The 16,739-nt window shown below is 45.6% G+C and overlaps 1 protein-coding gene across 2 annotated transcripts in view; it reads left to right on the forward strand.

Annotated features, from left to right (window-relative positions):
- Positions 1-16,739, forward strand: part of CWH43 (cell wall biogenesis 43 C-terminal homolog) — a 60,219-nt gene that overhangs the window by 4,653 nt on the left and 38,827 nt on the right. For both annotated transcript variants that reach the window (XM_088836051.1, XM_088836052.1), the window contains exons 3-6: positions 7,083-7,203; positions 7,562-7,716; positions 10,908-11,109; positions 12,821-12,909. In XM_088836051.1, coding sequence (XP_088692177.1) covers positions 7,083-7,203; positions 7,562-7,716; positions 10,908-11,109; positions 12,821-12,909 — 567 coding nt within the window. The remainder of the gene's footprint in view (positions 1-7,082; positions 7,204-7,561; positions 7,717-10,907; positions 11,110-12,820; positions 12,910-16,739) is intronic.

Raw genomic sequence — 16,739 nt, forward strand, 5'->3', positions numbered from 1 at the left:
GCATCAGTCCCTCCAATGAACATCCAGGATTGATCTCCTTTAGAATGGACTGGTTGGATCTCCTTGCAGTATAAGGGACTCTCAAGAGTCTTCTCCAACACCACAGTTCAAAAGCATCGATTCTTCGGCGATCAGCTTTCTTCACGGTCCAACTCTCACATCCATACATGACCACGGGAAAAACCATTGCCTTGACTAGACGGACCTTGGTCGGCAAAGTAATGTCTCTGCTTTTTAATATACTATCAAGGTTGGTCATAACTTTCCTTCCAAGGAGCAAGCGTCTTTTAATTTCATGGCTGCAATCAGCATCTGCAGTGATTTTGGAGCCCAAAAAAACAAAGTCTGACACTGTTTCCACTGTTTTTCCATCTATTTCCCATGAAGTGATGGGACCAGATGCCATGATCTTAGTTTTCTGAATGTTGAGCTTCAAGCCAACCTTTTCACTCTCCTCTTTCACTTTCATCAAGAGGCTTTTGAGTTCCTCTTCACTTTCTGCCATAAGGGTGGTGTCATCTGCATATCTGAGGTTATTGATATTTCTCCCAGCAATCTTGATTCCAGCTTGTGCTTCTTCCAGCCCAGCGTTCCTCATGATGTACTCTGCATATAAGTTAAATAAGCAAGGTGACAATATACAACCTTGACGCACTCCTTTTCCTATTTGGAACCAGTCTGTTGTTCCATGACCGGTTCTAACTGTTGCTTCCTGACCTGCATACAGGTTTCTCAAGAGGCAGGTCAGGTGGTCTGGGATTCCCATCTCTTTCAGAATGTTCCACAGTTTATTGTGATCCACACAGTCAAAGGCTTTGGCATAGTCAATGAAGCAGAAATAGATGTTTTTCTGGAACTCTCTTGCTTTCTCCATGATCCAGCGGATGTTGGCAATTTGATCTCTGGTGCCTCTGCCTTTTCTAAAACCTGCTTGAACATCTGGGAGTTCACGGTTTACATACTGCTGAAGCCTGGCTTGGAGAATTTTGAGCATGACTTTACTAGCGTGTGAGATGAGTGCAATTGTGCGGTAGTTTGAGCATTCTTTGGCATTGCCTTTCTTTGGGATTGGAATGAAGACTGACCTCTTCCAGTCCTGTGGCCACTGCTGAGTTTTCCAAATCTGCTGGCATATTGAGTGCAGCACTTTCACAGCATCATCTTTCAAGACTTGAAATAGCTCAACTGGAATTCCATCACCACCACTAGCTTTGTTCGTAGTAATGCTTTCTAAGGCCCACTTGACTTCACATCCCAAGATGTCTGGCTCTAGGTCAGTGATCACATTATCGTGACTATCTTGGTCGTGAAGATCTTTTTTGTACAGTTCTTCTGTGTATTCCTGCCACCTCTTCTTAATATCTTCTGCTTCTGTTAGGTCCATACCATTTCTGTCCTTTATCGAGCCCATCTTTGCATGAAAAGTTCCCTTGGAATCTCTAATTTTCTTGAAGAGGTCTCTTGTTTTTCCTATTCTGTTGTTTTCCTCTATTTCTTTGCATTGATCACTGAGGAAGGCTTTCTTATCTCTCCTTGCTATTCTTTGGAACTCTGCATTCAGATGCTTATATCTTTCCTTTTCTCCTTTGCTTTTCGCCTCTCTTCTTTTTACAGCTATTTGTAAGGCCTCCTCAGACAGCCATTTCGCTCTTTTGCATTTCTTTTCCATGGGGATGGTCTTGGTCCCTGTCTCCTGTACAATGTCACGAACCTCCGTCCAGAGTTCATCAGGCACTCTATCAATCAGATCTAGTCCCTTAAATCTATTTCTCACTTCCACTGCATAATCATAAGGGATTTGATTGAGGTCATATCTGAATGGTCTAGTGGTTTTCCCTACTTTCTTCAATTTAAGTCTGAACTTCGCAATAAGGAGTTCATGATCTGAGCCACAGTCAGCTCCTGGTCTTGTTTTCGCTAACTGTATACAGCTTCTCCATCTTTGGTTGCAAAGAATATAATCAATCTGATTTCGGTGTTGACCATCTGGTGATGTCCATGTGTAGAGTCTTCTCTTGTGTTGTTGGAAGAGGGTGTTTGCTATGACCAGTGCATTCTCTTGACAAAACTCTATTAGCCTTTTCCCTGCTTCATTCCGTGTTCCAAGGCCAAATTTGCCAGTTACTCCAGGTGTTTCTTGACTTCCTACTTTTGCATTCCAGTCCCCTATAATGAAAAGGACATCTTTTTTGGGTGTTAGTTCTAAAAGGTCTTGTAGGTCTTCATAGAACCGATTAACTTCGGCTTCTTCAGCATTACTGGTTGGGGCATAGGCCTGGATTACTGTAATATTGAATGGTTTGCCTTGGAAACGAACAGAAATCATCCTGTCATTTTTAAGATTGCATCCAAGTACTGCATTTCGGACTCTTTTGTTGACCATGATGGCTACTCCATTTCTTCTAAGGGATTCCTGCCCACAGTAGTAGATATAATGGTCATCCGAGTTAAATTCACCCATTCCAGTCCATTTTAGTTCACTGATTCCTAGAATGTCGACATTCACTCTTGCCATCTCCTGTTTGACCACTTCCAATTTGCCTTGATTCATGGACCTAACATTCCAGGTTCCTATGCAATATTGCTCTTTACAGCACCGGACCTTGTTTCTATCATTGGTCACATCCACAACTGGGTATTGGTTTTGCTTTTGTTCCATCCCTTTATTCCTTCTATAGTTATTTCTCCACTGAGCTCCAGTAGCATACTGGGCACCTACCGACCTGGGGAATTCCTCATTCAGTATCCTATCATTTTGCCCTTTGTTACTGTTCACGGGGTTCTCAAGGCAAGTATACTGAAGTGGTTTGCCATTCCCTTCTCCAGGGGACCACATTCGGCTGTGGTCCATGTGATTAGATCAGCTAGTTTCCTGTGATTATGATTTCAGTTTGTCTGCCCTCTGGTGCCCCCTAGCAATACCTACCGTCTTATTTCGGTTTCTCTTACCTTGGTCGTGGAAAATCTCTTCACAGCCGCTCCAGCAAAGTGCAGCTGCTGTACCTTACCTTGGACGAGGGGTATCTCCTCAAGGCCCCCCCTCCTGACCTTGAACGCGGAGTAGCTCCTCTCGGCCCTCCTGCGCCCGCGCAGCCACCGCCTGTTGGACGTGGGGTAGCTCCTCTCGGCCGCCGGCCCTGGCCTCAGGCGTGGGGTAGCTCCTCACGGCCGCACCTCTTTGCGTGGCTCGTTGCGCCCGGGCCGGCGTCTCTCGCGTCGCGTCTGCGCCGCCGGGGCCGGCGTCTCTCGCGTCGCGTCTGCGCCGCCGGGGCCGGCGTCTCTCGCGTCGCGTCTGCGCCGCCGGGGCCGGCGTCTCTCGCGTCGCGTCTGCGCCGCCGGGGCCGGCGTCTCTCGCGTCGCGTCTGCGCCGCCGGGGCCGGCGTCTCTCGCGTCGCGTCTGCGCCGCCGGGGCCGGCGTCTCTCGCGTCGCGTCTGCGCCGCCGGGGCCGGCGTCTCTCGCGTCGCGTCTGCGCCGCCGGGGCCGGCGTCTCTCGCGTCGCGTCTGCGCCGCCGGGGCCGGCGTCTCTCGCGTCGCGTCTGCGCCGCCGGGGCCGGCGTCTCTCGCGTCGCGTCTGCGCCGCCGGGGCCGGCGTCTCTCGCGTCGCGTCTGCGCCGCCGGGGCCGGCGTCTCTCGCGTCGCGTCTGCGCCGCCGGGGCCGGCGTCTCTCGCGTCGCGTCTGCGCCGCCGGGGCCGGCGTCTCTCGCGTCGCGTCTGCGCCGCCGGGGCCGGCGTCTCTCGCGTCGCGTCTGCGCCGCCGGGGCCGGCGTCTCTCGCGTCGCGTCTGCGCCGCCGGGGCCGGCGTCTCTCGCGTCGCGTCTGCGCCGCCGGGGCCGGCGTCTCTCGCGTCGCGTCTGCGCCGCCGGGGCCGGCGTCTCTCGCGTCGCGTCTGCGCCGCCGGGGCCGGCGTCTCTCGCGTCGCGTCTGCGCCGCCGGGGCCGGCGTCTCTCGCGTCGCGTCTGCGCCGCCGGGGCCGGCGTCTCTCGCGTCGCGTCTGCGCCGCCGGGGCCGGCGTCTCTCGCGTCGCGTCTGCGCCGCCGGGGCCGGCGTCTCTCGCGTCGCGTCTGCGCCGCCGGGGCCGGCGTCTCTCGCGTCGCGTCTGCGCCGCTCTATATAGGATAGGTTAGGTTAAATAAATTTTGGTTATGAAACTGGGAGTACTATGCAGCTATACTAAAAAATGAGAACATTTATGTAAGGAAATGGAATGTTCTTCAATATTAAATGAGAAAAAAAGAAGCACTAAACAATATGTTCAGAATGCTAACATTTGTGTAAAATAGGCTAGATGAAATATATTTAGTAATTAATTGAACATGTATTCAGTTCAGTTCAGTTCAGTCGCTCAGTCATGTCCGACTCTTTGCGACCCCATGAATCACAGCACGCCAGGCCTCCCTGTCCATCACCAACTCCCAGAGTTCACTCAAACTCATGTCCATCGAGTCGGTGATGCCATCCAGCCATCTCATTCTCTGTCGTCCCCTTCTCTTCCTGCCTCCAATCCTTCCCAGCATCAGAGTCTTTTCCAGTGAGTCAACTCGTCGCATGAGGTGGCCAAAGTATTAGAGTTTCAGCTTTAGCATCAGTCCTTCCAATGAACACCCAGGATTGATCTCCTCTAGAATGGACTGGTTGGATCTCCTTGCAGTCCAAGGGACTTTCAAGAGTCTTCTCCAGCACCACAGTTCAAGAGCATCAATTCTTCGGCAATCAGCTTTCTTCACAGTCCAACTCTCACATCCATACGTGACCACTGGAAAAACCATAGCGGTCCAAAAGTATTTTAAAAAACACTGATATAATTTTTGTTGCTTCTAAGGTGAAAAATTTGATATTTAGACAGATATAAAGATGAAACTTTGCATTGTATACCTTTAATAGTATTTGAATTCTGGATTTCAATATGTTACATTGCCAAAACCCAGTAATTAGGAAATATATACTTACTATCACAAAGACTTGAGGTCATTATACTAATAAATATTGAGATACCTTGGAAAAGTACTGGAGGTAAAAAAAAGTAAGAATGTGAGGTCATGGAGAAAAAGTTTAAAAAACAAAAATACCAGACTCCAGTTTGGTTGAATCTGTAGCTGTAAAGTACTGCCGGTCTTGCCCTTTTGCTATAACACAATTGGTTTCTGAGTTTTCCAAGTGGCATTTGTTCATGAACCAGTCATGCTGTGTGTATTTCTTCTGTCTAGGAACAGTGACTGAAATCACTAGGAAATTCACCTTCCGTTTTTCTGTGCATCAGTCCCTGAAGAAGGCAGAACATGGTTGGTGGGTGTAGCAAGCTCTGTGGTTACCCACAGAGATCTGAAGCCCTAAACAGCAGTGGGAAAGACCACTGGAAAATGCATCCTTTTAAAAGATGATGTCTGTAGGAATGAAAAGAAATATCAAACGATCATGAAATTTTCAGCTCCAGAAATAATAAAGATGAAACTTCCTACTTCCAGAGTATATATATAGTAACTGAGGTAAACGATCCTCGGCTTACAGAATTCTTTTAGTGGCCTCATTACACTCCTTGGTTGGCTTTATGGGGCGGATCTCATTAGTGCACTTTTTTGTTGCCTTTGCTCAGTGCTGCCTGTGGCAGCTTTACCTACAGAGCCACTCACCGTACAGTTTCAGGGACAGTTTTTTGTTTTTAGTCTAGTTCTGGCCCAGTAACTTCGGGAGGCTGTAATGTAATAGGAAATAACTGGAGAGTATGGGTTTGAGATACTTCTTCTTGTTCCCCTTTCATCTCCTATCTCCCTAAAAATCCATTACTTGAGTAAAGGTAGAATTGTATTTGAGAAAGGGGAGTGGATAGGAAAGTAACTCAGATGTGGGTTAGGAAAGTGACTTCAGGATGAAGAAACCAGTTTGTGTCAGATGCTCTTCCAGGTGTCCACTGAGTTTGATGATGCTAAAGAGAGGCTGAAGTAAGTCACGCTTTGCCTTAAAACTCCCTTTTCAGGTACTTTTTTTTTTTTTCTGAGTTCAGATACTTCTTAAGAAGATGAAACAATGTTTTTTACAGAATCTGAAGGGATGAAACAATGTTTTTTACAGAATCTGAAGGGATTCTTACACAACTACAAAGATGATCTGAGTGTTACATGATGTCTCACTGCTGTTCCTTCAGATATTTTAGGTTAATCAGTACATGCTGCTGCTGCTGCTGCTAAGTCACTTCAGTCGTGTCCGACTCTGTGTGACCCCATAGACGGAAGCCCACCAGGCTCCCCTGTCTACTAAACTGTTAAAGTAGTTCATACAGTTGGGTTGGTCAAAAAGTTCATTTGGGTTTCCCAAATGAACTTTTTGACCAGCCCAATACAATTAATTTAGATTAGTTGTGATCTTAATTACTTCAACTCACTAAAATAGCCCTGATTAAAAAGATAGACAATATTTAGTGTTGACAAGAATATGAAGAAACTGAAATCCTCACACATTGCTGATGGGAATGTAAAATGGTGCAGTTGGTTTGGAAAACAGTTTGGCAGTTCCTCAGAATGTTAAACGTAGTTGTCCTATGATCCAACAACTCCAGCCCTTGGAGTTAGACCCAAGAAAAATGGAAACATTCACATAAGACCTGGTACAGAAATGTTCATAGCAATATTATTCATAATACCCCAAAAGTGGAAATGATCCAAATGCCCATCAGTGGGATGAGTGAATAAACAAAAAGCAGTATATCCATGCAATAGAATATTATTTAGCCATGAAAAGGATTGACGCACTGACATATGCTACAACATAGATGAACATTTTTTTTTTAAAGTTTTTTATTTAAGTTTAGTTGGTTTACAATGTAGTGTTGGTTTCAGGTACAGTTGTGCAACTTTGTAAACATAGTAAGAACCACTGACTCATACATCTTAACACAGTGAATTTTATGGTATGAATAATACCGCAATAAAAATGTTCAAAAAGATTTATATATACACATAATTATACATTAACTCTATCTTCCTGAGCGTAAACATGGTATTAGACTCAACAGTTATCAAAGGCAGATCATTAACTAGCAGGGCATGCTTGCCAGAAATGTTTAATTCTCTTTAAAATTTGTTTGTAGGTAGCATCGCCTCCTTCCAGGCTCCAAATGCCAAACTTCGGCTCATGGTCCTTGCACTTGGTCTGTCTTCCTCGCTGGTGGTGCTTGCTGTGACGTGGTGGACAGGAAGTGGCTTGCAGAGGTATAGTTTGCATCCTGTGCCTCTAGGCAAACAAGTGTGGTCAGTTACCAAAGCAAAGTTGGGACCGAGCATTCCAAGATACAGTATTTAGCTTTCAGGAAGGCCTTGTAGAAGTCTCATTTTTTCTCCTTTTCACAAAACCAGGGTGTGAGTATTTGCCATTACTCTCAATAATGTTGTGAGAATGGAGAAATTATAGTGAGTTGCCTAGGTAATGGGCTATATAAAGGCTAAGTTGTGTAGATTACCAACAAGACTACCTCATATACTCCTTCTGTGACACTGTGAAATTCACAATGGAAGGAGTACATTGAAACCACTCACAAAAAAGTTGTTAAAAATATTTCTGTACTTACAGGTACTTCAGAATCTGGGGATTTATTTTAGGACAGATTCTTCTTCTTGTTCTCCGCATTTGGTACACGTCACTAAACCCAGTCTGGACTTATCAGGTGTCCAACAGAGTGATACTGACATTAAGTACCATTGCCACAGTTGATCGCATTTACACAGGTAAGCATCAGTTCAGTTCAGTTCAGTTCAGTCGCTCAGTCGTGTCCGACTCTCCGCGACCCCATGAATCAAAGCACGCCAGGCCTCCCTGTCCATCACCAACTCCCGGAGTACACTCAGGTAAGCATAGGCCCAGTTTATTTAGGGATTTTTCTCTCTTTCACAGTTCATTTACCTTTCTTGTCTGAATTTCACACATCTTGGAAAGATAAAACGAGTCTTTCTGCACTGTCTCCATGTCTGCTTTTTCTCCCTCTGTAAGATTAGCTGGCCTAGGAAGTGGACTATTATCTGAGCCAAAGGCACCTTTTCCTTGGCAGCATAGAGGGTGACAGTTAACTGTTCATCTCTGGCTTGTCTCATTGTGGGGTGGGAGAGTAGACCAAGGCCTCATGTTCCCTGCTGGCTTTCAGCTCTGTCTTCTCCTCTTTCCCTCTGAACAGGGCTTTCCAGGACGACATCTGTCAGCGCTCTGCCTCCACAGTGACCCCAGCCCATCTGTAACACTCTGAAAAGTTATTTGTTAGCAAGGGCTTTGAGAACTGCATCAGTTCAGTTCAGTCGCTCAGTTGTGTCCAACTCTTTGCAACCCCATGGACTGCACCACTCCAGGCTTCCCTGTCCATCACCACCTCCCAGAGCTTGCTCAGACTCATGTCTAATGAATCAGTGATGCCATCCAACCATCTCATTCTCTGTTGTTCCCCTTCTCCTCCTGCCTTTAATCTTTCCCAGCGTCAAGGTCTTTTTCAATGAGTTGGCTCTTTGCATCAGGTGGCCAATGTATTGGAGCTTCAGCATCAGTCCTTCCTATGAATATTCAGGACTGATTTCCTTTAAGATTGACTGGTTTGATCTCCTTGCAGTCCAAGGGACTCTCAAGTCTTCTCCAACACTGTGAGAACTTCATGGATTTGTTCTTTTTTTTTTTCTTGGTTTGTGTTTTGCTTTTGCTCCCCTCCCCCCATCCACCCCACCCTGCCCTTAAGTCTGCTGCTGCTGCTAAGTCACCAGTCGTGTCCAACTCTGTGTGACCCCACAGACGGAAGCCCACCAGGCTCCCCCGTCCCTGGGAGTCTCCAGGCAAGAACACTGGAGTGGGCTGCCATTTCCTTCTCCAATGTGTGAAAATGAAAAGTGAAAGTGAAGTTGCTCAGTCGTGTCCGACCCTTAGCGACCCCACGGACTGCAGCCTACCAGGCTCCTCCATCCATGGGATTTTCTAGGCAAGAGTACTGGAGTGGCTTGCCATTGCCTTCTCCAGCCCTTAAGTCTGAAGGTATTTAAACTCCAAATCTGAAATGTAAAAAGAAAGGAAATCCTGAATATTCATGTGCTTGGGGGCTAAGTCGCTTCAGTCAAGTCTGACTCTGTGCAACCTTATGGACTGTAGCCCACCAGGCTCCTCTGTCTGTGGAATTCTCTAGAATTCTGGAGTGGGTTGCTATGCCGTCCTCCAGGGGATCTACCTGACCCAGGGATCGAACCTCTGTCTCTTACATTTCCTGCATTGGCAGGCAGGTTCTTTACCACTAGCTCCATGGATATTCATACCACCTTTCGAATCACCTGTCCGGAGCTTACAAGCGAACTTGGACGCTTGCATTACTCACTAACTCCAGACTTGTCACTAGGTTCTACTTAACTTGCTCCTGGCTTTGTGTGTAACTCTCAATGAGTCACTATACTTCTGTAAATACAAGGAGAAATCTCACAGGTTAATGAAAGTTTAGAGAGATTGGCTCATCATGAACAAAGAGTTTGTTTAACTCCTCTAATTTTGGTATGAAATGGGGATGGTGAGAACAGGGGAACATCATGCATGTAAATTGATCAAGAGACATTGATATTGATTAGAACATTTAGAATTTGGTTCTAGCGCCCTAATATATGTTTTGTATTTTATAAAATGCTCACATGTGAAGTAGAAACTCAGGCAGCAAACTTCACAGGGACAGCTTGATAAGGATCTGGATTCAGGGTTTGCCTTACATTTCTGGACTGGAGTTTTCTTCTTTCTCGCTTCTGTTTTAAATTTTTGTGACCCAGTTGTTAGTTCCTTCCTGTTTTTGCCCTGTGCTGCATTTACAAAGTTCTACTTTCCAGCTTTCCCAGGATATCTCATCATCCCTGGCAACGTTTTTTGGGGTAGTTTTATTGAAGATTTGCTGCGTCTTGGGGGAAGAGTCACACACCATAGTGTGTAGCAGTATGTTACGCGGCAAATTCAGCTTAAGCTGCTCTCTTTTCCAAAGACTGTCTCCTTGGCCTCCAGGCCCTGGTCACCATCTGTCTTCACCACCCTCTCCCTCACCCCCATAGCTTTCAGCTCTGCTCCTCCTCCCCTTCACTCCTTTCTGGGCAGAATGGCTTTCTTCCTGCCTGTGAAATCATGCTTTCATTCCCACAAGCAGACTCTCAGGTTCCTTTCTGTCCTGAAGCAGGCTTCCCAGTGTCATGAAGCATCTCCCCAGCAGGCTCTCTGTTCCTATAAAGGCATTCTCTTGCCAGCATTTTCTGCAGTTGGTACATTTCTGTATGTGAAGTTACTAATGCAACAGAGACCTCACTGTTAAACAGTCCTAGGAAGTATAGTAGGGTAAAGCACACAGGTACTGCCTAGGCTTTCTCTACCAGCTGTGTGATCTTGGATCTGTTTTCTCTGGGCCTGTCAGTTTTTCAATCCGTGAAATGGGGTTAATAATAGAGCCTACCTCGTAAAGTTGCTGTGAAGATTAAACGAGTTCATGTGAGGGGCTGGCCACAGTAGCTGCTCAGTTGATGTACTGTTAACACTCTGGGGGCTCAGAGGGTTAGATGAGGACCTTGTTCTTTTTTGGGAGAAGCAGCCTGGTATACTGGGAATGTTCCATTCCAGGTGGACTGCATTTGTTCCCTGAACTTATCTTTCACTTTTCATACATATATTTTAGCTCATAACTGTTTGTTTCACATGAAGTACATACCTTTCTGCATTTTCAGTTGTCAGATTCCAAAATGATTTATTCTCCTGAAATCCTGATCTAGCCTCCCACTGCCTGCCTCCCGCCATGTTCTACTTGTTATGGGGTCTCACCTTCCCCTCTAAAGTAAGCTCCTTGAAGCCAGGTACCATTTCCTACTTGTTTAAAGTCAGCTAATGTAGAGGGTAAATTTCTGTGTAACTGACGCTTTTCTGTTTTTTATTCTAGATGGTGACTGCTGTAAACCTCAACGGAAGAAGAATGGTGAGGCACCTAAGGCAGTGGCTTCTGGTCTGAACTGGTTGTTGGCAGGCGCTGCCTCTGGCAGCCTCATGTTCCTCACCCACTGGATTTTTGGAGAGGTGTCTCTTGTCTCCAGATGGGCAGTGAGTGGACACCCCCATCCAGGGCCAGATCCGAACCCATTTGGGTGAGTTTGGGTGTGAAAACAATCCAGAAATTGGCTAGTATGGTTGAAGACCTTGCTCCTCTGTGTGAGCAGCTAGACAAGCATGACGTTACTGTGTACTCTGGAGATGAAGGCGCTTGAGGACTGTTTCCCCCGTGCTGAGGGAATGCTGGGAGGTGACAGGGACGATTGAGGACTGTGTGTGGCCAGCTGAGTGGCCCCTCTGGACTGTGAGCACGTGAAGGGAAGGGCTGTTTGTTCACAGATGCATCCCACGTCCCTGGGACAGAGCCTGGCACATAGTAGGTCCTCATCAACGTTTGTCGTTGACTTGGAGATAGACAGTGATCAACCGTGTCCTCTCAGGCCTTTGCTGTCTTCTGAACTCCCAGGGCCATCCTTCACCTTAGAGGGTGGGAGTAGGCAGGAAAGCGGCGGAGGGCCTCATTCCAGAGCCGGAGGGCCTGTTGCAGATTCTTTGTCCTACGTGGGCGGCCGTGTCTAATATCCGGAAGGTTACTCAAGTGCTTTTTCCCCCAGTGTCCTCCTCTGTGAAATGGGGATAATTATAGCATTTACTTTGGGCTCAGACAGTAAAGAGTTTACCTGCAGTGAGGCAAGACCTGGTTTCGACCCCTGGGTTGGTATAATCACCTGGAGAAGGGAATGGCAACCCACTCCTGTATTCTTGCCTGGAGAATTCCGTGGGTAGAAGAGCCTGGTGTTCTAGAGTCCTTGGGGTCGCAAAGAGTCGGACACAACTGAGCAACTAACACTTTCACTTTTTCATAGCATTTACTTTGCAGACCTGTGAGAATTAGCTGAGCTAGTATATGTAAAAATCTTCAAACAGTTCCTGCTATCGAGTAAGCACTCTATGTTTTTTAGTTTATTTATGTTATAGCTACTTCACTGAGTGCCATGTTGTAATTTCCCGCTAAAGTTTAAATTCATTTTTTAAATATTATTTTTATTTATTATTAAAATTTATCTGGTTGCACTGGGTCTTTGTTGCAGCATCCAGGATCTTTAGTTGCAGCATGCAGACTCTTAGTTGTGACATGCAAACTCTTAGTTCCAGCATGTGGAATCTAGTTCCCTGACCAGGGGTTGAAACTGGGCTCCCTATATTGGGAGTGTGGAGTCTTAGCCACTGGACCACCAGGGAAATCCTGTTTAGTTCAATTTTTTTTTTCCTCCCCATCTCCTACAAGTTTTTGCCAAAGTAGTTAAAGAATGAAATAGTTTGTGGTTGTTTTCAAAGACACTCAATTTATAATTATTTATCAAACTCACCTCAGTCCTAGTAAGGCAGAGACTATTAATAAAAGCAGGATTGAGGTTGAGAAAAAAGTGAAAAGAGGTCCACTCAATAGAAACTATTCCCAGAGACTTTTTCTTTTTGACTTTGGCAGAGTCATTTAAAATGTCCCATGGCCAATATGAACTATAATAGTCTGAGAAAGCTCAGTTACTTTGTTTACATTGACCATGAAAGACTGCAGATGTCATTTATGACAAGTCAGAGGTGCTCTTATGTCAGCGTTCTGAGTGTATATAATATTGTTTCCCAGTGGACTTCCGTGGTCTCATTGGTTGTTTCATACTCCATCGTCTCTTGGATGTGCCTAGAGGTAGAAGATGCATTTCTGTTTTACATTTGGGGCAATGGAATAGTAACAGTGTCAGATATCCTATAATATGTCATTTCTTTTTTTTTTTTTTTTCACAGAGGTGCAGTTCTGCTGGCCCTGGCTAGTGGATTGATGCTCTCGCCTTGTTCATGGTTTCCTGGTTCCAGTTTAATCTGGTGGATTACAGGTGCGTGGTTTCTCTGCAGAAATGCTTGGTTGTCCAATTTACTCACAAGTACGTGCCCCTGGGGTGGAAGGAGATGACCATACAAGCCTGTGCCATTGCGAGTGGGATAGTCTCACCAGCCGCAGCCCCTAGAACTCAGATGTCACCGCGGTTACCAGGAGTTACTGGCTCCAGGTTCTTGCTTCCTCCTCCTCATTTCCCCTCTCCTCCTTAGGGGTCTTATCTGCCTGATGACGCTGACATCCTCTCCCCAGTCTCCTAGATAACTTATCTGGGTACAGATGTCTGTAGCAGTTTTATTGACGGTCTGAGGAGACGGAGGGTTGGACGTGCCATGTGGTCAAACCTCTTCCCCTGTCTTGCTTCTCTGGTTTTCAGGAATGCCCTCCTTTGGGACTTCACAGCGAAGTTCAATTTCCCTTTCTCTTGTGCGGGTAACCAGTTTCACCCCTCGCTCCTCTAATCAGCCTTGGGAGGGTCCACGTTTGATTATTCAAAAGCCTGTACCCTTTGTGCCCAGTCACATCCTTTAGGATTATAGACTGTTGGTGAAGACTATCATATTTCCAGAACGATCTACTTTTTTTTTAAAGGTTTTTTGGTGTGGACCGTTTTTAAAATCTTTATTGAATTTGCTACAATATTGCTTCTGTTTTATGTTTTGCTTTTTTGGCCCCAAGGCATGTGGGATCTTAGCTCCCCACCCAGGGATTGAACCCTCACCCCATGCGGGGGAAGGGAAGTCTTAACCACTGGATGGCCAGGGAAGTCCCCGATCTACTTATTTTAATGATTGTGACTGTTTTGTTACTGTGACTGGATTATCCCACTCTTTTCCCTTCTGCTTAAAAGGCGGGAATGGTTAGAGTCAATTTTAGTGTTAACTTAAAAAAAAAAATCCATTCTGTGACAGTGCAGATGCTATGTTTGGTTTATGTGAACAGAGATGTCCTTATACATTTTAATTAAGCAGGTGATTCAGAGTTTTATACTAGATGCTGGGTATGGGTTTGTGAGATAACATATAACGATAATGGAAGATAAGGGTTAATAACCTCATAGGTGGTGGTGGTGGTGGTTCAGCCGCTAAGTCACGTCCAGCTCTTTGCGACCCCATGGGCTGCAGCAGTCCAATCTTCCCTGTCCTTCACCATCTCCCGATACGTTTCTGTACACCCTCAGTGCCATCGCCCTTGCGTGGAGGCGTGTGTCAGCCAGTAGGCTGCTCAATTCCTGAGGTTAGCGAGGCCCTCATCCTCCCGGAGCTGTGTGAGCAAACAGTTGCAGTCCTGTTGAGCTGTTTTTCCTGTCTGTGTATTTTCAGGTAGACATTCCTTAAGGGAACGCTTGGTATGAATGTAATGTTAGGAGTGACCTTTCTTCTCATCAAAGAAATGCCTCCTGTGATTGTGCACAAAAATGGCCAGAGAACCTTGTCAGTGCTGAGTGTGCAGGGAGTATATGTAGCTTCTTAATCTCTATGCAATTAGGAAAAAGAACATGAAATGCATTGAAAGTTGTTCAGCATCTATATCATGGCTTTTCTCATGGCACAGGAGCAAAATGTTAATTGGGCATGTAATTAGCAGCTTCATTTTAAACCTGGGAAAGCTGAGGTCCACAGAAACATAAAGAACAGAAAGCCTTGAACTTATAGTTTTATGTTTATATTTATTTCTCCAGATAAGTAAGCATAGCCTGGCGCATTAAACCTAATCTAGTTTGACTCTCTCTCTGAAGTATTAAATAAAAGGCCCTAGGGGCAAGCCGATTTAAGGCTTCTAATGGCTATCGGAGAAGGCAATGGCAAACCACTCCAGTACTATTGCCTAGAAAATCCCATGGATGGAGCAGCCTGGTAGGCTTCAGTCCGTGGGGTCGCTAAGGGTCAGACACGACTGAGCGACTTCACTTTCACTTTTCACTTTCACACATTGGAGAAGGAAATGGCAACCCACTCCAGTGTTCTTGCCTGGAGAATCCCAGGGACAGGGGAGCCTGGTGGGCTTCCGTCTATGGCGTCACACAGAGTCGGACACGACTGAAGTGACGCAGCAGCAGCAATGGCTATTTGCAGTAGAGAGGAAAGCAGGGCTGTAATTCATGAACTCTATCGCCCTCTCTGCCTGCTCACCTGAATTGAGTTGGAGCTCACACTTAATTATCTGGAGATAGTGCCCACTTTTCACCATGATTCATCTCTGGAAAACATCTCAAAGTAGAGTGAAAAAAAGAAATCATATGTTTTCATTGTACAGTTTAAGTCCCAACTGGATCCAATTATGAAATTCATTATGGCAGTGACTAATAGAATTTCCCAAATGCAAAGAGACAGGAACTTTAGATCTTGATGCCAATTAAATTAGTAAAATCAAAGTTCTATTTAAAAAGACATCAACGTCCTAAATGCACTGATAGGACCCCAAGGTCCTATACTATACGATACAGCGTTCTTATAATTTTATTGTATGAGGAACTTGGACAATTGAAAATTAACCTGTTGGTTATTATAAATATCATTGGAATATTCACTTACTATGAATTCTGCTTGTTGTCTTCAGTTCAGTCACTCAGTCGTGTCCAACTCTTTGCGACCCCATGAATCGCAGCACGCCAGGCCTCCCTGTCCATCACCAACTCCCAGAGTTCGCCCAAACCCATGTCCATCGAGTCGATGATGCCATCCAACCATCTCATCCTTTGTCGTCCCCTTCTCCTCCTGCCCCCAATCCCTCCCAGCATCAGGGTCTTTGCCAGTGAGTCAACTCTGCATGAGGTGGCCAAAGTATTGGAGTTTCAGCTTCAACATCAGTCCTTCCAATGAACACTCAGGACTGATCTCTTTTAGGATGGACTGGTTGGATCTCCTTGCAGTCCAAGGGACTCTCAAGAGTCTTCTCCAGCACCACAGTTCAAAAGCATCAATTCTTTGGCGCTCAGCTTTCTTCACAGTCCAACTCTCACATCCATACATGACCACGGGAAAAACCATAGCCTTGACTAGACGGACCTTTGTTGGCAAAGTAATGTCTCTGCTTTTTAATATGCTAGGTTGGTCATAACTTTCCTTCCAAGGAGTAAGAGTCTTTTCATTTCATGGCTGCAATCAGCATCTTCAGTGATTTTGGAGCCCAAAAAAATAAAGTCTGACACTGTTTCCACTGTTTCCCCATCTATTTTCCATGAAGTGATGGAACCAAATGCCATGATCTTAGTTTTCTGAATGTTGAGCTTTAAGCCAACTTTTTCACTCTTCTCTTTCCCTTTCATCAAGAGGCTTTTTAGTTCCTCTTCACTTTCTGCCATAAGGGTGGTGTCATCTGCATATCTGAGGTTATTGATATTTCTCCCGGCAATCTTGATTACAGCTTGTGCTTCATCCAGAACAGCATTTCTCATGATGTACTCTGCATATAAGTTAAATAAGCAGGGTGACAATATACAGCCTTGATGTACTTCTTTCCTATTTGGAACTAGTCTGTTGTTCCATGTCCAGTTCTAACTGTTATTTCATGACCTGCATACAGGTTTCTCAAGAGGCAGGTCAGGTGGTCTAGTATTCCCATCTCTTTCAGAATTTTCCACAGCTTATTGTGATCCACACAGTCAAAGGCTTTAGCATAGTCAAGAAAGCAGAAATAGATGTTTTTCTGGAACTCTCTTGCTTTCTCGATGATCCATCAGATGTTGGCAATTTGATCTCTGGTTCCTCTGCCTTTTCTAAAACCTGCTTGAACATCTGGAAGTTCATGGTTCACATATTGCTGAAGGCTAACTTGGAGAATTTTGAGCATGACTTTACTAGTGTGTGAGATGAGTGCAATTGTGTG

Source organism: Moschus berezovskii, chromosome 5, assembly GCF_049115385.1.
Source record: "Moschus berezovskii isolate FMDL1 chromosome 5, NW_MosBer_1.0, whole genome shotgun sequence".
Lineage (NCBI taxonomy): Eukaryota > Metazoa > Chordata > Mammalia > Artiodactyla > Moschidae > Moschus > Moschus berezovskii.